Genomic DNA, 22,461 nt, shown 5'->3' on the forward strand with positions numbered 1-22,461 from the left:
ATCTACCCCAAAGACACAAAAACACTGATTCAAAAAATACCTGCACCCCCATGTTTACTGCTGCTTTATTCACAATTGGAAAGACATGGAAACAGCCCAAATGCCCAAAAATGGATGACTGGATTAAAAAGATGTGGTACATACACACAATAGAATATTACTCAGCAACCAAAATAATAATAATAATAATAATAATAATAAACAAACACATGCCTTTTGCAGCAACATGGATGGAGCTAGAAAAGATCATGCTTAGTGAAATAAGCCAGAAAGAAAAGGAAAAATACCGGATGGTTTCTCTCATAGCAGGAATATAACAGAACAGGCGAGAAACTAATGATAGTGATGAACAGCCATATACCAGACACTTTGTGGGGGTGGAGTGGGGAATGGAATCAAAAACAGCAGAGAGAGGGTAATGCACTGGACTATGGTGATGGCACATGGGTGATTTGGTGATGGGAAGCCCAAGGGAATTGCAACTGAGGTGGAAAAATGCACAAAAATATGTAACAATAAACTACTATATATAGTTTATATATAAAGTAAACAGTGAAAATACTCAAAAATAAATTACATTTGTGATAATTACAGCTGAGGGTTAGCCTACTGATATAGTTCAAACCAAGGCCTAATCAAATGACACCTCATACTACCCATGTCAGAAACCACAATTCTTGGGGCTGGGACCTGGAATTAAGCATCATCCTGGAGCTGACACTTCTCTTGGTAATATATACTGTAAACAGCATTACTCCCTCCCCCACCCAAAAAAGAACTCCTGTTAGGTGCTGGTCAAAAGTATTCGTAGTATAGCTTTATAGCCTCTCTTCTGTGGTCTTCAGGAAAGTTATGCTTTCGAATGAGTCAACAGTGCCCTAGATCCAAACTTCCATAGGTTTCAGTAATCATAAAATTAAAAAGCTAATATCCTATCTCAAAGGCTTTCAGAAATGTAGTGTAAGAATAAGACAAATATGTTAAGAACAACAAATTTGACCAAGGTTTGAGGATTTAACTCTATATTATTAAAGACCTAATCAGGAAAAAGATGAAAACCAAAAAGGTATTATAGCCATATTTATTGACATCCATGCTAAAATTTCAAGGCTATGTGGAAATTCTGGGATGCAGCAATACTAGTAAAATTTGTTTGTAAAAGTTAAAAGTGATAAAACTTTTAAAAATTTAACTCACCTTCTGTGTCCATACTGAATTTAAGAGCCTTCGTTCCATCAAAACAAAATGCTCTGATGGAATTTAATCCTAACAATAAAGCATTCTGCCTTATTTTTTCCACTTTGTTGGATATTTTATCAAGCGCTATAACTTCTCCCTAAAAAATATAAATAAAAATCAAGAATAAATCCAAAGTATTCTTAAAAATTAACAATGAATAGACCTTATGAAACATTACTGGGGATTACTGCTATATCCCCAGTACTTGGCACACAGTAAAGTAATAACTACAGAATGGCTACAAGGTCACACGGAGTCTGACTACAGATAAAACTAGACCATCATGAAAGAAAACACATTAGCAAATATGTGTATATATACATATACACACATGCATACATATATATATTTTATATGTACATTATTTATATAGAGAGATCTGACCTGAAGTTATTCAAAACAACAGACTTATATTTTGTGACAATGAAGAAAGCTTTCTAATTAAACCAGGTGAAAAGGTTTTATGAACAGTAAGACAGTAAGAATACATGCTTTCTATCTGTGCCGACATACATATTTATATGTCACATATGAATGTCTATGCATCAATATATATTCTGATACTTTAATAATATGCTGTCAAATTAACATTTAGTGGAAGAATTTAATAATTTAAACAAGTATCGAGTGTTATAACTAAGAACACTATAAGTTTTCTTTCAATTTAATGTCTTCTTTAAACTTAAGCATATGAAGGAATAGTTCATTCTAAATTGTAAATCCAATTTGGGAATGGAGTTTTGTTGTTTTTTTTTTAAGATTTATTTATTTGTACATACAGAACTGGGGTACAGGCCACAGGCTCAGGGGTGGCGAGAGGCTTCACCAGAGACAGAGTGGGGAGCAGAACAGGCAGATCAACGAAGTACACTGCTGAGGGGAGCAGTGGGAGGATCAGGAGAGGTCTGCCACGCCATGTGGATCTCCCCTGGGGCAGGCGGGAATCGAGCTCATGCAGAAGTGGCTTTAGCTTCTTAGTGCTGTGCTTTAATCTGCTGCGCTACCAGGAGGGCCGGGAATCGAGATGACAGTCTTCACAAATTATAATGGTCTACAGAACCTAATAAATGATGACTAATACCACTAAAAAGTCTTCACCTTAGCTGGATCTGAAATTCATCAGACTGTAAATGTCTACATGTTTTTTAAGATAGATGCAGTTCCACCTTCATGACTAAACTATTAATATGCTGAAAGGAATTTAGCTGTGAAGGCAATCTCACCTGATCATGCATGAATGCTGCAATGTGTGTTGTTTTGCCTCCAGGTGCTGCACACAAATCTAGAATCTTCTCCCCAGGTTGAGGATCCAAAACATGAGTTACTACAGCGGATGGCAAATTCTGTAAGGAAAAGAAAAAATTAGCAGTGACTCTAGATCTAACATATCCCGTGACCTCACAAGAGAGCCACATGCACAGACACACATTGACACATGACATTTCTCTAATCAATTCTGTAAAAAAAGCATATTGTCTTTTCTATGGTCAGTGGTTATAAATATTTCAAAAGCTAGATATCTCTTAGAAATAGGGAAAGCTCTGGATCTTTTCTCAGAAAATGTATGAAAATCTGCAATTTCAAGTGCTTTACCATTTAATTCCCATTGAAGACTCTGTTTTATGCTGCTAATACCATTCCACAGCAAGGTGGGGCTCCTACCTCCCTAACGCTATATTTCAAAACAGCAAACTGCAAAAGAAAAAACAACTTTGCTAATTTATATTAGCACATGGAGGACAGATAACAAGAATGCACAACCCAAATATGCCTCATCTATAGCAATAAGTTACAGTGAGTCACTAATTCATATTAGTATTAAATATAAATATATATGGACTGCTACTACAGGGTGACAGTCTACCATGAGATGAATTACATTTTCGAAATTACTTGGTTAAGAAAAAGAAAAAAAAAAAGCGGAGGCTAAGGAGCATGGAGCTGTTTATTCTGTTGAAAGGTTTCCATACACATACCAAAGTAGTTACTTCTATTAGTACATCCTCAAGAACTATGAGAAGGTTACAAAGTCCTCCAGTGAATTCAAGGACCGCATTTCAAAGAGAAAATTAATGGTGAGAAAGGGAAACTAGTAAACTTCCAACTAGCAAGTTTGCTCCCCTCTGAAAATACAAAGCATTATAATCAATGAAATATTTTAGGTACCTGAAAAGCAGTCCCTTCACACTAAAAACAACTTAATCTGTCAAAGATACGTTTATTTCAATGACCTTATTTATTACAAAAATATTTAAAAAATTAAACTGATATGAAAACACCAAAATACTTATATGACTACTAGAGATTTAGTGGGTTTTACCTAGAGAAAACTGGTTGTATTTCGCTCCTAACAGTGACAAACATTAATATACCAGGCAAACATGACAGAAACTTCCAATCAAACATACTACAGGAAGAAAGAACCTTCCAGTAATGTGTAACAGTAAAAGTGTAGAGACTTCATTAAATAGTTAGGTGTTGATGAAGTTTCTGTAAAACAATTTAGTCTCCTGCCTTTTTATAGCATTTATCAACATTAACTATACAACAGAATTAACTAGTAACTTTAAAATAAATGTCCAATACTTGAACAGATAAATCAGAGCCCAGACCTCACTGTTTTTAAAATATGTCCAGGTGATTCCATCTCTGAAACCATAACTGTGCTACAGTCATTCCCAAATTTAGCTGCACATTACATTCACTGGTGAAGGTCTGCGATATCCTGACCCAGTTTCCACCTAGGCCAGGCCAACTAAAACCAATTAGGGAGGGAGCTAGGGCCCAAGCAGTAAATGAAATGAAAGTTCTCTAAATTGTCTACTCTCATCTGGTCCTTTCATTTTCCACAAGGGAAAAAAAAAGCTAGGCAATGAGATAATTAAGTTCAGTCAAATTTCTTTTTCAGGGTAACCTAGAATATAACATTAAAAGCAGTTGCTGCAAACATTTAGTGTTAAACCTTTAATGTTTCAAATGTAAAAGGCATCTAAGATTATTCTGTAACTGTGGACTACAATTGAAGCGATTCAAGCTTCTCTTTTGACTTTGGTAAGTCAAATAATACTGCAGCTGTAATTTTAAATATTACATATAACATTACCTGTAACTTTATAAGGAACAGCCTGGTGTAACACCAGATGCTAAAGTGAAAACTAATCCATTATCACTAGCCACTTACATAATTGGTTATCATTAGCCCCTAACATCCCATCCCATCTTCTTCCCGTAAACAGAGTAGAGATTTAGGGATAATGCTTGCTCATGGAAAGGCAGGGCAAGAGGCATCAAATAAATAAAATGGACAAATTTCCTCAGGAATTTTCCCAGCAAAGTATTTAAATACCTATACCTACCCATTCTATATAGTAACTTTAATAACAAAGAATGGGCGAAGGCGCCCAGATACATGATTTCCTCAAGATACAACTTCTTTAGTCAGCCTATGACAAACCTCATCCCCTTTAATCAACAAATTACTGATACATTTAAGAAACATCAGTCTGGCCCTCCCTGGTGGCGCAGCGGGTTAAAGCACAGCACTGAAAAGCTAAAGCCACTTCCACATGAGTTCGATCCCCGCCTGCCCCGGAGGTGACCACATGGCGTGGCAGACCTCTCCTCACCCGCCCGCTGCTCCCCTCAGCAGTGTACTTCGTAGATCTGCCTGTTCTGCTCCCCACTCTGTCTCTGGTGAAGCCTCTCACCGCCCCTGAGCCTCTGGCCTGTACCCCAGTTCTGTATGCATAAATAAATAAATCTTTAAAAAAAAAAAAAAGAAACATCAGTTTTCCTAAGTTTGTGCAGTGCAAACTTGTGGTAATATAGTTAAATTACTTAGCACAACACCAAACTTATTTTAAAAAACATGGCTGCCATATATTACTAAAGAAAAATCTGGATAATTAAGTTAGATTATATATCTTAATGTGTTAAATCATCATTAGTGTGTAATTAAAAAAAAAACAAAAAAAAAACCATAAATCTGTATTTCTATTTTTTTAACACCAGAAATAACCTCTGAATTTATAAATGTCTTTTGGTTAAACACTGGCAGGAAAAATAAGAAAATAATATCTGCATGAGTCCAGATACAACTGCAACTGTATGACCTTGTTCAAAAACCCTAACAGATCATCTTCAATATATACATTTTATTTAGGGAACAATAATAATACCAACACCACCAATATTACCCCTAAGCAGCAGATAACAAATCAAATGAGTTAATGTACACAGAATTACTTAAGAAACTGGAAAAGACAACAAATTACTTGTTATAGCTTGGCAATTAATAACCACCTGACAAAATACATTAACAATAAAACATCTGAATTTTACTCAAGGTCTCAAATGGACATTCATCTATATATCAAATAAACACATTATTCAGAGATTAATATTCTCAGATGGAAATCAGTAATTACTAAGGCACCCTTCAACAAGGAGAAAAAGTAGTTTAAAAGATCAGTTGAAAAAAGAACTAAGTTTTTTCTTAGTGCCTAACCAAAGACATACCAGAAAATATATACACTGCAAAAAATAAGCTAGAAGCAGGAAAAAACCTTAGATCTCAAACAATTCACTAAAATATTTCAGTCATTATAAATATTTACCTGTAAAAATACATATCCAGGCAATAGATTGTCAAATGAAGGGCTGAGATACACAGGCTCTGTCATTCTTATGCCTATACCTCTGAAAAGAAAAAAATCTGACATTAGCATAAATTACATATACATAAGCTCCATTTCTACATGAACACACCCATGAGACATGCTAAATATAAGATGACTTGCCTTTTTTAAAAAATAAGTTTATTTTTACATTTTATGTCATTTTTCATCTCAGTTGGAATCCCCGTGGGCTTCCCATCATCAAATCACCCATGTGCCATCACCATAGTCCAGTGCACTCCTTCCCCCCACCCCATTTTTTATCCCATTTCTCACTCCACCCCCATAAACTGTCTCGGTATACAGTTATTCATTATTATTATTATTTTGTCCCTTGGTCCTTTATACTCCTTAACGGATGAGTAAAACCATCTGGTATTTTTTCCTTTCTTTTCTGGCTTATTTCACTAAGTATGATCCCTTCCAGCTCCACTCATGTTGCTGCAAAGGCATGTGTTCATCTTCTTTTGATTGCTGAGTAATATTCCATTGTGTACATGTACCACCTCTTTTTAATCCAGTCAAGGTGACCTGACTTTTAAAACCTTTTATATTCAGCACCAAAACGTTATATTTCTGAGAATTGTTTCTCAATATTTACGCAGAAAAGAAGACCACCATTAGAGAACTAAAAGGAGTAGTTATACAGATTTTTCATTTAGGCACAAAAGAATTTCTTTAGGGATATCTGTAAAAACTAAAAGGCAAAGAACATCCAAGTTTTTATTTACTAATTCATTATAATCTTTCTGGTAGCAGATCTTTGCTATTAGCTTTTCAAATAAACATTTTGTGAATGTTTCTCTTTGCAAGGCACTGTACTAGGTACTTGTATGAGAAGTGAAAACATCTTTGAGAATCATAATGATGCTAAGCAATGACAAATGTGCTGCGCTGCCATCCTCTCATTACTGTAGGGAGTAACTGCCCGGTACTGACACAGCCTCAAGATTTCTCCCACTTTTGTCCCATTTTATGAGTGGCAGTGGAACTAATCAGAACAAAGGGGCCAGGATGCAGGAGAACATGGTGAACAGTGATTCATTAAGACAAACATTACAATCTGAAAGAGGCTGTCAGAAACTACCAAAAGGGAGAGAAAGCATACAAATCCTATTAGAGAAAGTCAAACATGGCCAAGGGCACACCAGATGAGGCAAGAAAAAGGAGAGACCAATGCAGTGTTGTGGTGATTAGAAGAATACAGGGAAAAAAAACAAGGTCTAGTCATAAAGGCAAGATTAAGAGCCCAGAGTTAGCCAGGTACAAGCACAGAGAGTCCAAATAATGGAAAACAAGAAGAGTTAGATACAATAGATACATTCATTGCTCAGAACCAATTTTGGCAGAGGAGTATCTCAGGTGGTTTGTACCCTACTTGAAGTAGGCAAGGGACTTTTTTGTTTAAATTTTAACTAAATTGTACTTAACATTTCTGCCCAAGATTTTTTTCTCATACTCACCAGTACTCCAACTCTCTAGGGTCTACAATTCAATACAATTCTAACACAAACTACCGAGAGGTATTATCAGACTCCATAGGTTCAAGGATTTAGTTTACCAAAACTGGCTCCAGTCCAGATACCATATGAATAACCCCGGCTGCCACCTGCACTTCTCACTGGCTATAAATGTGAGGGCTCTAACAACCCCTGCTCAGTATTGAACACTCTCAAACATGACCCACAGAACTGAGGAAACTTTTCTTTACTGTTACCAGTTTATTAGGAAGGATACAACTCAGAAACACTGAGAAGGAACAGATGCAAAGGGCAAAGTATGGGAACAGAACACTCTGTGCCTAGCCCTCTCCTAAGGCACCACCCTCCTTCCATCACTTGGATGAGTTCACCAACTTGGAAGCTCTCCCAGTATCAAGATCTGGTGGATCAAGGGAGATTACATTATATAGGTGTGAATGACAAACTCACTGGTCATTGGTTATCACTGGAGTTCAATCTCCAGTCTCTCTCGCCTCCCTAGAGGTCTGGTATGGAACAGAAAGCAACAAACTAACTGGTTCCTCTGGGCAACCAGTCACCATCTGGATTCAGCTATCTATACATCCTCAGTCACTTCATTAACATACATAGGGAGTTTTTCCCATTTTCAGAGTACCAGGGTTTTAGTAACAGTCACTTCATTAACATACATAGGGTGTTTTTCCCATTTTCAGAGTACCAGGGTTTTAGTAACAGTCACTTCATTAACATACATAGGGCGTTTTTCCCATTTTCAGAGTACCAGGGTTTTAGTAACTGTGTGCCAGAAAACTAGGATGATGATCAAATTGTTATGCCATGTTAAGTTTATGTTGTTCCTTAGGGTGTAACGATTTCTGCAGAATTTGTAGCCTGTCCCTGTGGTGAGTATGGCTACTGCAGGAGTATGTGGTTCAGTGCTAGATAAATAAATTCACAGTTCTCAGCATACCTACATCATCTGTTAATTTTGGAGTAATGTCACTGTCCACAGAACTTCTAAACAGGCAAGGAACACTACACAAGTGAAGAAACTGGATTGCCTATAACTTAATTTGGAACCAGAAACAACCAGGGATGATGTAAAACTAACTATAATATAAACTGATATATATATATCAGCTTATATTAAAATTATAAGCTTTCCTTTCTCATCTAATTAGCTCATCTAATTCAACCTTAGTCAAGATAAGCAAAAATTTTCAAAATCAATAAAATTCAAGAGTAAAAATAAAATTATTTGGTAAAATGTGACTAGTTGCTTACAAAGACTGCCACCTGATTGTTTTCTTTTGTAAATAAAAGCATAGAAATATGAGTTAAACAATTATTTTACAGTTGAATCTATAGCAAAAGAAACAAAAAACCTACGCAACTAGGTTATGTTTTTTACATTGCTTTTAATTTTTGAACTACTAAAAAGGTACTTATTTTCCCCCAGATAACTTGGATGACCTACTTCAGTTCAGGTAGCCCACCAAAGATTTCTTTTCGGCTTAGTTCAGAAACTCCATTTCCAAGAAATACTTTTGTTCCATCAAATTCTTTAGCTCCTTTCTTACATTTGCCTTTAACATCAGAGTACACAGAAATAACATCTCCAGCTTTCATAACTAGAAAAAGAAGAAAATTGTATTACGTGACCTATACTTGGGTAATATTAGAAAGGGGAGTAGGGCCTGGCCCAGCAAAATAGCACTGGCAGTGAGTCTATCACCTAATGTCTCCCTGCACCCCCATTTTCATGAACAGAGCGCTGCAATTCCCAGCATGCCACAAACAGGACTTTCTGAAAGGGTGAGGTGGGGGAACTGTTAGGAATGAGGGGACAAGATGAGGGGCCATGCTGACTTAAAAACACTGAACAGCAGCACGTCCACTTTCTTTTTACTACCACCTGGGAATATTGCACTAGGCTACAATCAAGTGCTCTGCACACTCTTTACTATGTAAATACATCCTTTTTATTTCTCTCAGTGTGTCCTGCATTCATAAGCACTCACCAACTCGTAGTGAAAAATTTTTACAAGGAGAAAGTGGCTATAAAGGGATCAATAGTGCGTATGAAGCAGTTTAAACTGCCCCGTCTCGATATAATCTCTAACAGAAATAATGTTTTAATTTTATTTTTAAATGCTTCCCAACAATAAATCTAACTGAAGTTGTTTTTCCCCAGGATAACAACTAAATAACTACTCTTCAAAACACCCTACCTCAACTGGAAGTCTTTAACTGAATATAAAAGAGGGATGTCCTCTATTTTAATCATTCCTGAGGTTAACATTCTCCCAAAGACTTCATATGAATCTTATCAATCCTCACAGTTCTAAATTTCCCTCACAAGTACTCATCAAAATTATACTAAAATTCCTCAAAGAAATCCTTCTATTTCCCATAATCTTTTGCTCATTCTATGTAGTTTTTCTGTTTTAGCAATCAAAGCAGATATTTTAATACAGATATACATTCAGATATATAAGTGTAAGTGAATGTATATGAAGTGCCCCAATCAGACCCCCCCAGGATTCTCCTGTTCCGGCATGCAAGTATTTTCAGCTAAGAGCAATGAAATCCTTTGAAGACAGAAGAGATGATTCTGTCCTTACCTAAGTCCTTCTCCTTCCCCTAAGAAACCATCACATCTCAAGTTTCTCAACTTTCCTAACTGAATAAACAATCATTGCTCCTCCACTTATGACCATTAGAATCTAGGTCAGAGGTCTCAACCAGCTGTTAAGTTTATCTAAAAAAACAAGCTCTCACTGACAATCTCATCTTATTTTTATAGTAAAAGGTGAAGTCGTTTCCCTACCGTGTCGTGTAAGAATGAAGTCGTCCCTCTTCTAGGAGCCTCAGGTCCCTCTGTACCCTGTCCTCCCTAACTGATGACATAACCTGCATAAGCATCATACTCCCTCATGCACATAAAAAAAAAATAAATTTCTCCTTGTTACCCCCTCAGATGCAGTTCTGATTATTTGTACAGCTCAAAAAGAACCCAGAGGGAGGGGGGATTTATCCCTATGCCCCAACATATATGTATGTATGTATAACATGTATAAGTAATATATCAAAAATAGATACCTGTGCTATGCATACTTTGAAACTGTACACTATACAGAGTTGGCTTATATGGTTTATTAATATGACTAAAAAAACTAGATTTAAATGATTAAATAAGCTGTATTCTACTTCCAAAAGCTGTTTTAAGACCTAGGCTATTATCAATTTGTCTGACCCATTAACTCAACACAGCAGTGAATAAGTAGCCTTATCAACTAAAGCTAGACGGGCTGTTCAAATCCCACAGACATACCCAACTATCAATGAACTATTTGTAAAGGGCAAGCAAATATTTTAGATTTTGTAAGTCACATCTTGCCATAGTCTTCTTTGTAATTTTTTTTGGTACAACTTTTAAAAAATGGAGAAAACCATTCTCAGTTTGTAGACCACAGAAAAACAGACAAGTGCCACACATGGCCAGCAAGCAAGTTTGCCAAACCCTATCAATCAATTTATTTATTTTAGTCAAGACAAATGAGGCTCAGTCACTAAATAACTTCCCACTGGATTAAACCCCATGTCTTTTAATTCAAATCCAATAAAGTAGGGGCTAAAACACCAACTAGCTTACAAAATATATGCAATTACATCATCAACTAAAAGAATAAATTAAGAATTTCATCCAATGTTAAGACTCCAGGTTCTAAATATTGTCCTCACAAATGACTTGACAGTAGACTGTAGTTTTAGAGAAAGGGAATTAAATTTCACCAATGTCTTAAATTATAAATCAGTAATAGCACGCGCTCTCTCTCTCTTTCAGTTGTTCTTTCCTTTTTTCCTTGTAAATAAACCCATTATTGACCTTGTGTGTGTGTACACAGTTGAATCTTAAGCGCACGGGTGAGGACCCACAGACAGGCAGCAACGTTAGGTTGCTCTCTAATAGATCTATACATTAAGTAGGGTCAATTTTTTAAAAGCCAATACTAGAATAATTTGTCATTTATATAAAAACTTTAAGACCTACAAATTGTATTTTATACATATGTGAAAATATAAAGTAAGATCTGCTAGTCTACAGATCAAGCTCCTAATGATAGAAGTGGAAGGAACGGGAATGGTAGGCATGCCAGTTTTAACTATACTAATTTTTTTTCTTTTAATAAGATTTATGAAACAAAGAGAAACATAAACATACTTACATTTTGAAGCTGACACAATTCCTGGAACATATACATGTGCTCCTCTTAACACTGCATTGCCACACTGGGCTCCAACAATGGCTTCATGCTGTTGTTTCTTTATGTTCTTCCTAGGAATGTAAGACAACACATTTAACAGAGAAAAATACCCCCAACAGTGGCAAACCTTTTCAAAATTTCAATCTAAATCTTTGTCATTTTTTTCCCAAAATGTCACCAATGAATAAATGAACAAAGCTTTATTTAAAAAAAGGACACATCCAAAGGAAATTGTTCTTTTTTCTTTAAAAAAAGGTGGCACTTAAAAAGTAAAAGTTCTGTCTTCAAAGACTGAAACAGATAATCTACATGAGTCCAAAAACATTTCTAAGTCTGCAGATGTTTTCATGATACATTATCATTATCAATATCAATATTTACACTAGTCAGGCAAAGTAATTCCTTTTTCTTTCCCTTGCTGCCTGAATTTTTTGAGTGTCTTCCTATCTCTCATCTCCTAATCATTCCTCGGGTCACTAAAATGTGGGTATCATTTCTAATACTAGGAAAAAACATTCCGAGAAAAAAGTTAGACTTTTTTCAAAGACATGGGGTGTCTATGTGATCAGTTCCAAATAAAAATCTTGAGCACTGTTTCTAATGAGCTTCCCTGGTTGGCAACGACTCAAAAGTATTACCACAACTTCTTGCTGGGAGACTTAAATCTTTCTTTTTATGATCTCCAAATGATCACTTCTCAAAAAATGATTCAGGTTTACACTGTTACCTGGTCTCACACACTCTCATTGCTCATTCTCTACCTACATAAGGAGAGTCGACATTCCCATTCCCCTCCAAGTTTCAAAACAAGCCATCTCATTTTACCTTGCATTCTATCATACGGCAGTCATTTGATTTCAATAATCCTTAATATAAACAGGTAGTTATACTTCCGTATGCCAGAATTACTTCCAACTTAAGTCTTAAGTAATGTTATTTTTCTCTAACCCACTTCTCAAATCCTTGGCAATACCACAGATCTTGTCATCCTTCTACATTTCCAGTCTGACAAAAAGTCTACTTGGGTAACCGTACTACTTGGATAACTGTACTCCACATCCCTTCTAAACCTTATAATTTGACATTCAGTGAGTTATCACATCAAGTCACCTCTAGTCTGACAGATCTTTCAGGTCTAGCTCCTGACATGAGACATATATCATCTCCTAGCTAGTTTACTGAAATAACTTCCTGCCTTTTCCCTTGACTACTTTCAGATCTTTATACCTTTGCATTCTGGAGTTTCATTCTGATGTATCTAAACATGAGTTACTTTTTACTTTTGGCTTCAAACTCATTTCTTAAACCTATCTTTTATTACATTTTTCTTACTCATCTTTGCCCAATATTTCCATTTCTACATCCGAAATTATGCAGTACTTTTTCCTTTTATTTTCCATTCTCAATTAGCTCATTCTCAATTACATTAATATATGATTTGTCTTCCCTCATATGTATCTAATTCAATAATTCTTCATCACTTAGGTCTAAACTACAATTTAACTCACTTGAGTTTTTCAATTTAATGATATTTTTGTCTCTAGAGATTATTTTTCAATTCTATCTTTTTTTCCTCACTTAGGATCTTTCAAGATTTAGATTCCACATCAGTATAATTTCTGGTTAAAGGCAGTTCTTTGCCCACCTGCAGGTCAATCATTTTTCCAGTAAACCCATCCTTTTAAAAATGTAAAGAAAAGAGATGGTGGTTCCTATTTTGGTTTTAAGTAATTTTTAAATATATAATTTTTAAATCTATAATTTTTAAGTCTATAATTTTTATAGACTCCACCAGATATGGCTTTAATTGCTATAATTTTGGGGGAAGTCTAATCCTTTTTTATTTATTCATACAGAACTGGGGTACAGGCCAGAGGCTCAGGGGCGGTGAGAGGCTTTACCAGAGACAGAGCGGGGAGCAGAACAGGCAGATCTACGAAGTACACTGCTGAGGGGAGCAGCGGCGGACCAGGAGAGGTCTGCCACGCCATGTGGTCACCTCCGGGGCAGGGGGGAATCGAACTCATGCGGAAGTGGCTTTAGCTTCTCAGTGCTGTGCTTTAACCCGCTGCGCCACCAGGGAGGGCCATGATTCCTAGTAGTTTTTAACCATGAGAAATATGGTTGCCCTAGACTGAGAATGTTCTACTCCAGAGTAACTTTGCCTGCTTTGCCAAGCATCTCAGGAATTGGCTTGGGATCAAATTTTTATGTTACTTTCCCAAACTGCAGATTTGATTCAACACTTCCTGGTAGTATAAATCTGAATTCTAGACTTTTTGAGGTATGAAACCATACTTCTGCATTCTCAAAATATGTTTCCCCCCCATCAACCTATACCCTAAGGTAAGAGAGATCCAATTACTAATTACAGCCTTGGATGGACTGCTGTACATTTCTCACCTCCTGGTGTTAACACACTGTTGCTAAAAACAAAGCATCTAAATTTAGGAAACCACTTCCTTTCCCATAACCCCCAATCCACAAATATTGTTTACCAGGATTATAACTGTTTTCAGGTATTCTTCTTTCTACTTCCTTGGCTAGTTCACATATTCATAATCACTCAACTGTGCATGTTATGGCCTATATTTTACTTAATAATCTTAGGCATATGCAACAGAAACATGTTCAATTCACCACAGTGTTGGAAATAGTCTCTTGAGTTAGCATCCTAACTTGTTTCCAGTGTTGCAATTCATTTGTTTGCACACACATGTTTTAAGAAAAAAATATTTTTACTACAGGCAATGAATGCAGTATATCTCATTTCTTTGAGAAATGTTCACTAAAAATGCACTTCACTTATTTCACAAACTACTAATTTTTATGCTATTACCAGTACTGTTTCTAAAACACAGATTTAATCATGATTCTTAAAATTCTTTGTTTCCTATAGTCTATGCAAAAAAGAAAATGTTACTTAGTAAAAAGAATCTTTATACTTCACTCTCCATCTCTTCCAACTTCTTCAACCTCTTTCACCAATCTTTCTGCAAACTCAATAGCCCCCCCCCCAAAAAAAACCTGAAAAAACAAAAACAAAACCTATGAGCTAGATCCCCTTGCAGATATACTGTTTATATACAGTTCTGCTTACCAGGTCAAGACATGCAAGAGCATCAACACCCACCACAAAGGCCTGAGTTCGATCCTCCCAGAGAAACCACAGGTGGTGCAGCAGATCTCTCCTTTCTCACCCCCCAGTGCCCCTCAGCAGTGTATTTCAGTAAATCCACCTGTTCTGCTTCCAACACTGTCTCTGATGAATCCTGTCACCCCCTGCACCTCTGACCTACACCCCAGTTCTTGTATGCAAAAATAAATAAATCTTTAAAAAATATATATTCTGCTAAACCAAATTTATTAAACAATTGCTCCACTGTTATTCACTAAATTAGAAGTTTAACAAAATGAGGAATTCATATTTTCATGTAATATATACTCTCTATTAAACACACATCATATTAATTGTATAATCTGTTATTCAATACAGCGAAGTAACAATATTATATTCTTACATTTATAACTCTGAGGAGTATGAAAAATTGTATCATGATTAAGGATTTTTAAATGCTATTTGAAACAGAACGCCCATTACATGGAAAGTTTATCAGTTTTCAAATGTATACCTTCCAAATACATAAAGGAGTAGAAATTGCTTTCCCACTCATAGTAGTACATAGCAATTTAATATAATTATAAGTGAATGAAAAGTTTACAAATGCACTGGCTAAGAAAGAAAAAAATATCTTGTATTTTCATTACTTAAAAAAGTTTATTATTTAGTGATATCAAGATACACAAACAGGCCCTCCCTGGCGGCGCAGCAGGTTACAGCACCAGCACTAAGATGTTAAAGCCACTGCCGCATCAGTTCGATCCCCACCTGCCCTGGAAGTGATCCACAAGGTGGGACAGACCTCTCCTGACCGCCCACTGCTCCCCTCAGCAGTGTACTTCATTGATCTGCCTGTTCTGCTCCCCACTCTGTCTCTGGTGAATCCTCTCACTACCCCACACCTCTGGCCTGTACCCCAGTTCTGTATGCATAAGTAAAACTTAAAAAAAAAAAAAACAAAACCACACACAAACAAGTGAAGTTTCTTCAAAATAAAAAATTACAGCACTAAATGGAACCTAACATGCTATAATCACCTAACGTGTTGGTCCATTCCCTGTCTTTTGTATTATTTTCATGACAGAACATGAAAGTCAGCATTTTTTATAACTGTGAATTACAATCTAGCTACATATAAAGTTACTAAGAATGGAGCAGTTTTATCAGTTAAAAGAACCTGTAACAAATTTTCATTTATTAGAATTTGAAGATTAAATAAGTACACACCTAGGTCCAATAACAGGAATAAGTAAGATATCCTGAAGATCCGGATGTTGAAGAATAGGAACACTTAATCCATCATACTGCTGTTAAAAATAAATACACACAATTATAAAGCAATCAACATATTTGATAAGGTTCAATTTATGGGGTTTTTCAGTATTATTACCTCAAAGACCATAAAGCACGGTCTTGATGGGACCATAAAGCACGATCACTTTACTTGATGGGATACTATTTGAAAAAACAGACTTCAAAACAACTATTTTTTCTATAATTTGATTTTGGAGTATTCTGCCTCCTTGACAGGTTCAATTTTTCTTTTTGCTTGGCTTGATAAATACAAACTATGTTTATCTTAAGTGACTCACTTTGAAAACATCCACAGAATTGCACTCAGTACTCAAGTTTCTGAAGAGAACATTAAAGACTAAGATTAAATACTATTTATGGCATATTACCAAAACTAAATAAGGAAAATTAGTGCTTTTAGCAAAGGTTTAGTATTTTTCAGTACCTTGCATTGTATTTGACATTGAGACTAAAAACCTGCTCAGAACCAGTGATGTAGGAGCTGGGGCCAGCTCAGTCTCTTGACAGCAAACCGTGTGCCTCTCTTCTCATCTCCATGGTCAGGTGGGTAGTTTGAAATCAACCACAGAGGGAGTATCTTCACCACCAAGTTAGCAAATACCACAAAGGAAGGCTATTTTTCCCCTAACGTTGGTTGTATTATACATACCAGCACACAAGAGTCATAAGCAGTATGACAGGCACCCTTCACAGAAAAATAAAATACAGAACAATGGACTGGATAGCAGAGGCTGTACATTTTATCACAGGGTAATATGCAAATATTTGAGAACAAGTTTCTTGCATGTAGGCTAGGATTTATCAGCTAATTAATGCTCACATATTACATGAAAGAACAATGGTATCAGATATTTGCACTATTGTATAGTATCTGTATACCAGACAAAACTTCTAAAATCAATTTATTTCTAAGTTGATAGTGAAAAAGTGTTCGTACTTTAGAAATCTAACTCCATTTCCACCAGGTCAACAACTCCCCAATTTTCTGCTTCTTCCAGGCAAAGGATTCAGGTCAACCTGAAAATACTAACCATTTCCAACAGATACCTAATAATAAATCTGAAGGGTAAACTCATCATTCAGACTATTTTCTCTTTCTCTTTCCCCAGTCTCCCTCAGGTCAGTCACTGTTTAATTCCTCTACTGCACATACAAGGGTAAAATGATTCTCCCAAGGAGAAAATAATAAATTCGTCATTTGCTTTTGTTTCATTTTTATTTCAAAAATATGTAGAGATTAATCCTTCTCAAGCCAGGCTTCTTCTCTTTTTCTATCATATCTTAAGATACAAACATAAAACCACTTTCTATGCATAACTTTCCTACAACACAAAAATAATCTTTAAAAAAAACCCTGCTTCTCTATTTCTGTCCCATGCCTTACATAAGATGCACCCATTTTAAATGCATAGTTTGATTTTCAGTAAATTTAACCAACTGCACAACCATCACCACTATCCAGTTTAGATTATTTCCATCTATGTTCAAGATTCCAGATGTTTGTTCAGACAATCCCTATTCCCAATTCCTAATCCAGGCAACCACTACTCCACTTTCTTCACAAAGTTACACTTTCCTGACAATTCATATAAATGAGTACTATATGGTCTTTTGTATCTGGCTTGTTTCAGTTTACATAATGTTTTTGATGTTTACCTAAGTTGCAGCACATATCAATGGTTCATTACTCTCAGCAGAAAGTTGTTTCAGAATATACACCACTTTGTAATTTTCTATTTAGACATTTCCCTTGCCATTATTCTCTAACAACACAATACAACAGCTATTATATAACAATTATATTAGATATTATAAGTTATCTAGAGGTGATTCACAGTGTACGGGTAGGTTATCTGCAAACACAGCACTATTTTATACAAAGGACTTAAGTATCTAGGCTTTTGGTACCTGGAGGTGGATCCTGGAACAAAAGCCCAGCCCAGTACAGAACACCTGCGTAGCATCATAGGATTTTAACAGTAAGCAACATGACATAGATTGTGAAACTGCAATTATGAACACAGCCAACATAAAAGAAACATGCACCAACCTTCTGAAGTTCGTCACATAACAGATTTTTCACATGCTGTACTGATGCTAAATGTGTATTTACTCTGACAGTAGTGAATGATGGAGGGTATGATAAGTGACTTAATAGACTTTCAAACTTCCTTTCTGCTTCGTGCTTACCTAAAGCAGACACAAGCTGAAAAGAAAATATAAAGTTAATATATCAATTCCATTAGAAAAATTACAAATACTAAGCAGAAAATGTATCCACATCTGTTCCAACTTAAAAAAAAAAACTTTTAATACTGTCCATTTCCATTCCATTTTGCTAAAGTATATATTAATAGTAATATTACAACGGTATTTCCTCTTTGGTGGCACAATGGATTTAAGCACAGCTCCATGAAACTATCTGAAGCCACTGCAGCATGAGTTCGATCCCCTGCTAGGGAGGTAACCCACATGGTATAGCAGACCTCTCCTGTCTCCCCAGCTGCTCCCCTCAGCAGTGTATCTCAGTACACCTACTTGTTCTTCTCCCCACTCTGTCTCTGGTGAATCCTCTCACTTCCCACACTCAGGCCTGTACCCCAGTTCTGTATGCGTAAGTAAATAAATCTTTAAAAAAAAAGGTAACAATGGTATCTCTCTAAGGGTGACTAGGTTTAGTGATGATAATAAATATAAATACCTAACAAACACCCAAAATAAAGGGCTTCAACTTCAAACCTTTAGATTTATATTAATATGTTACATTTATACATATAAATTCAGGTTTTATTCCACTTATTTATAACGCACATAATGGTAACGTTTTATCAGTCTGACTAGGAAACCAAAGATTTGGAAAATGCAAAGTTGCCTAGACTAGGATGGTAAAGTGGAAAGGAAACAGGTTCGATAATCAAAGACAATCAGCATTTAAAGACTTCTGTGCTGGGCACTGCTAGTAGCAAATAAACACTGTTGAGGGCTTACTGTGTGGCCAACATGCACTGCTTTCTCTTACGATTAATATACTAACACGACCTTGTATTTCCAACTATCACTTTTCACAGAAAGAAAATCAGTTAAGTGAAGTGCTGTAATTTACTCAAGTACTGACAGCAATCATGGGTTCCGGATTCCAAATCCCTACGTTTCGTTTCAGTACTGTTACCTGAGAGCTGTGTTCAATTTTGTCAGTTACACATTTCCTGAGACTCTGTTTCCTCACCTATTAAAGTGCATAAGAATCCCCTACCAAAACAAATTTCACAAATGTAAAGATCTGCAAATCATCTAGAACAACTGCTGGCATGTAAACAGCCACTCAAATTATAGTATCCCTTTCACCTGGATGCTTGCATATCTCGTGTTGGGAAAGAATGGTGTAGCCTCTCTACAGGGCAAATGCTCAAGGGTAGAGTCTTTGCTCATCCTTGCAAATCCTACAGTGCCAATCCTACTGCCAGACATGGCTTTACTCATATTTAAAAGTAAAACATATACCTCAGTTACCTCAGATCTCGGGAAACATTAAATACCTGCGGAAAGAATTTTTTACATTCGGAAAAACAAGCAGTAAAGCAGCTCCAAAAACTAAATTTTCTTTTAGCCGTGTTCTATTTCTAAAGTGCGTGTTTGAGTTTTTGCAAATATCTAACATATCTGACCTACCTCTTTATTCATAAAACTTTCTTTAAGATAGTTTTCAACCTCAAGTCTTAAAGATATTTTAGGGAAAACAAACATTTTCCTCTGGCTTCGTTTTCTCTAGGAGAAATGTTGAGAAAACCGTAGTTAAGCTGCTGCCGAATAGTCGTGGGCCTGTGCAGCGGGAATAACCCTCCACAACGAGCCGGGACAAGATGCCCAGGAAAAGTCCCGCTCGGCCAGGTTATATTCGGAACTGCAGGGGACTCCACGCTTCCCCAGGACCCACAGCTGGTGCAGACGGCTTCCTGGCTGCACCGCACCGGTACCCGGTCCTCCTAAAATTAGGGACTCCCACGGAAGTCACCGTGCAACGAAGCCACCCGGGTTGCGGAAAACAAAGAAGGGCGTGACGAGCAAGTCAGTGGCGAAGTGGGCGTAGCGCTGCAAACACGGCGGCACCGCTTTGAGGTTTCCAATCTAAAGGCCTAAATTTCCAAACTCGCGCTCCCACTTTCTCTGCCGAAAGCGACTTTCCTACTGCATCACTTCCGGTGACGCGCGGACGTCCCGCCCCGGCCCCGCCCCCACTGACAGCAAATTTCCTTTAAGTCACGTTCCACCAGTTTCCGATCTGGAATGCCCGGCTTTAGGGTCTTTTAAGGGCGAAGCAAAGGGGATAGCAATTGCGGGGAGCTAACTTACCGATCGCTTGGGTGAGGGAGGCTGGGTGCCTGGGGAAATAGGAAAGATGGGGTGGGTTGAATCGAAAATTTCACTTTCCCAATGTGAGGCGGAGCCCAGTTACTGGTCGCCTTTCTTTATTGGCTAGAACTCCAAGAAAGGATGAAGCCAGTTTATTCGGACCTTGAAAGCTCCCTTTGATTCCGTGGAACTACCTCACCTCTTTCAGGCATACAGCTCTGACTTCAGTTGAGAATGAACATTAAAAATCTCCATCACTGGGCCCTCCCTGGTGGCGCAGCGGGTTAAAGCACCGCACTAAGAAGCTGAAACCATTTCCGCATGAATTCGATTCCCACCTGCCCCGGAGGTGACCACATGGCTTGGCAGACCTCTCCTGACCCGCCCGCTGCTCCCCTCAGCAGTGTACTTCGTCGATCTGCCTGTTCTGCTCCTCACTCTGTCTCTGGTGAAGCCACTCACCGCCCCTGAGCCTCTGGCCTGTACCCCAGTTCTGTATGCACAAATAAATAAATCTTTAAAAAAAAAAATCTCCATAACTGGTTTGATGGTTTGTTTATATGAACGTTCAGAAATTTTTGAAACTCATAGACAGAACTTAAAATTAGTTGAAAGCTAACAACTACCTATATCATCGTTGATTTTACTCTAAAGCTCAGGAAGCCCTTGACCTAACGTTTTGTGCTATAAGGATGAGGAAAACAATTTGTTGGTTTTTATTGTTTGGGGGTTTTTTGTTTGTTTTTCCAGTACAGAGTGGTCATTAACAGATAACTGTAGTAATTGTTTTTTTTTTCCTTAATGAATTTTACCCAGATGGGAATGTTTCTTAAAAATACAATAGCTACTTTGTATGACATACCAAGTTCTGTAAAAAATATTCTAAATTGCAACCATGGCTACACAACTCTACGAGATGGTTATCATTATTTCACAGAGGAGTAAAACAAAGCTCCCAGAGTTGATATATGTTCCCATCACCTAACAGCTCATGAAGCTGGATTAGAATAAAAAGACACCTGGTTTCTAAAGCCAGTATCTAGTGTTTCCACCATGGCATATTTCTTCAGTTGTATTCTTCTGCAGCTAACTGGTGCAATGGGTTAGGACACAGCAGTGCAAGCTAGACACAGCCTCGTCGATGGGTGTTTGATCCCTACCTGGAAGATGATCCACAGGCCACAGCAGACCTCTCCTGTCTCACCTGCTGTAGTGTTCTTCCCAGATCTGCCTGTTCTGCTCCCCACTCTGTCTCTGGTGAATCCTGTCGCTGCCCCTGCTCCTCTGGCTTGTACCCCAGTTCTGTATGCATAAATAAATCTTTTTTTTTTTTTTTAAAGAGTTCATTTTGTTCCTGGTTGGAAGAACATGCTGTCCTTGGACTCATTTTTATAGTTAATGAAATAATAAATTGAATTCAATTCCAACTGAAGCCAGTTCCTCTGATTATTATCTGCAATTAGTTTATAATAGTGCTTTTTTTTTAGAGATATTTTATTTATGCATATGAGAACTGGGGTGTAGGCCACAATTTGGGGTAGGGGGTTTTGAGAGGATTCACCAGAGACAGAGTGGGGAAGCAGAACAGGCAGATCCACTGAAATACACTGTTGAGGGGAGCAGGGAACAGCAGGCAGGTGAGAAAGGAGATGTTACTGTAGCTTGTGGGTTAGTTTCCTGGCCAGGTTCAAACTCATGCCACAATGGCTGGAGATGGTTTGATGGCACTGAGGTTTTAACCTCTGTGCCACCACGGAGGCCCTAATTTATAATATTTGTTACCAAAAAATAGTAGATATAGATATTTGTTTATTCCCTAGCAATTTAATTTCATTGTCTTGCTTTAAGTATAGCACTTGTAAAGTTTTCTTAAAATGTGTTGAACTGGGGAGATGTGGGATTCCATTCCAATTTAAGGAAGTTATTGCCCCTTTACATTTCAAAACATAATTTATAACCTAATGACTGTATTATGTTCTCTCCTCCCATTATTTTTCCCTTCAGGAATGCAAAGTATATTCATATAACAA

The 22,461-nt window shown here is 37.1% G+C and overlaps 1 protein-coding gene across 1 annotated transcript in view; it reads right to left on the reverse strand.

Moving 5' to 3' along the window:
* Positions 1 to 20,239, reverse strand: part of NSUN6 (NOP2/Sun domain family, member 6) — a 33,577-nt gene extending 13,338 nt beyond the window's left edge. Inside the window, exons 1-8 of the mRNA XM_004691282.2 lie at positions 19,751 to 20,239; positions 18,132 to 18,287; positions 15,995 to 16,074; positions 11,608 to 11,717; positions 8,856 to 9,009; positions 5,856 to 5,937; positions 2,463 to 2,582; positions 1,198 to 1,336 (exon numbers count right to left, since the gene is read on the reverse strand). Coding sequence (XP_004691339.1) covers positions 1,198 to 1,336; positions 2,463 to 2,582; positions 5,856 to 5,937; positions 8,856 to 9,009; positions 11,608 to 11,717; positions 15,995 to 16,074; positions 18,132 to 18,287; positions 19,751 to 19,825 — 916 coding nt within the window. The 5' untranslated portion in view covers positions 19,826 to 20,239. The remainder of the gene's footprint in view (positions 1 to 1,197; positions 1,337 to 2,462; positions 2,583 to 5,855; positions 5,938 to 8,855; positions 9,010 to 11,607; positions 11,718 to 15,994; positions 16,075 to 18,131; positions 18,288 to 19,750) is intronic.
* Between the last annotated feature and the right edge of the window lie 2,222 nt (positions 20,240 to 22,461).

Source organism: Condylura cristata, unplaced genomic scaffold (assembly GCF_000260355.1).
Source record: "Condylura cristata isolate star-nosed mole 26May11 unplaced genomic scaffold, ConCri1.0 scaffold00030, whole genome shotgun sequence".
NCBI classification, from domain to species: Eukaryota; Metazoa; Chordata; class Mammalia; order Eulipotyphla; family Talpidae; genus Condylura; species Condylura cristata.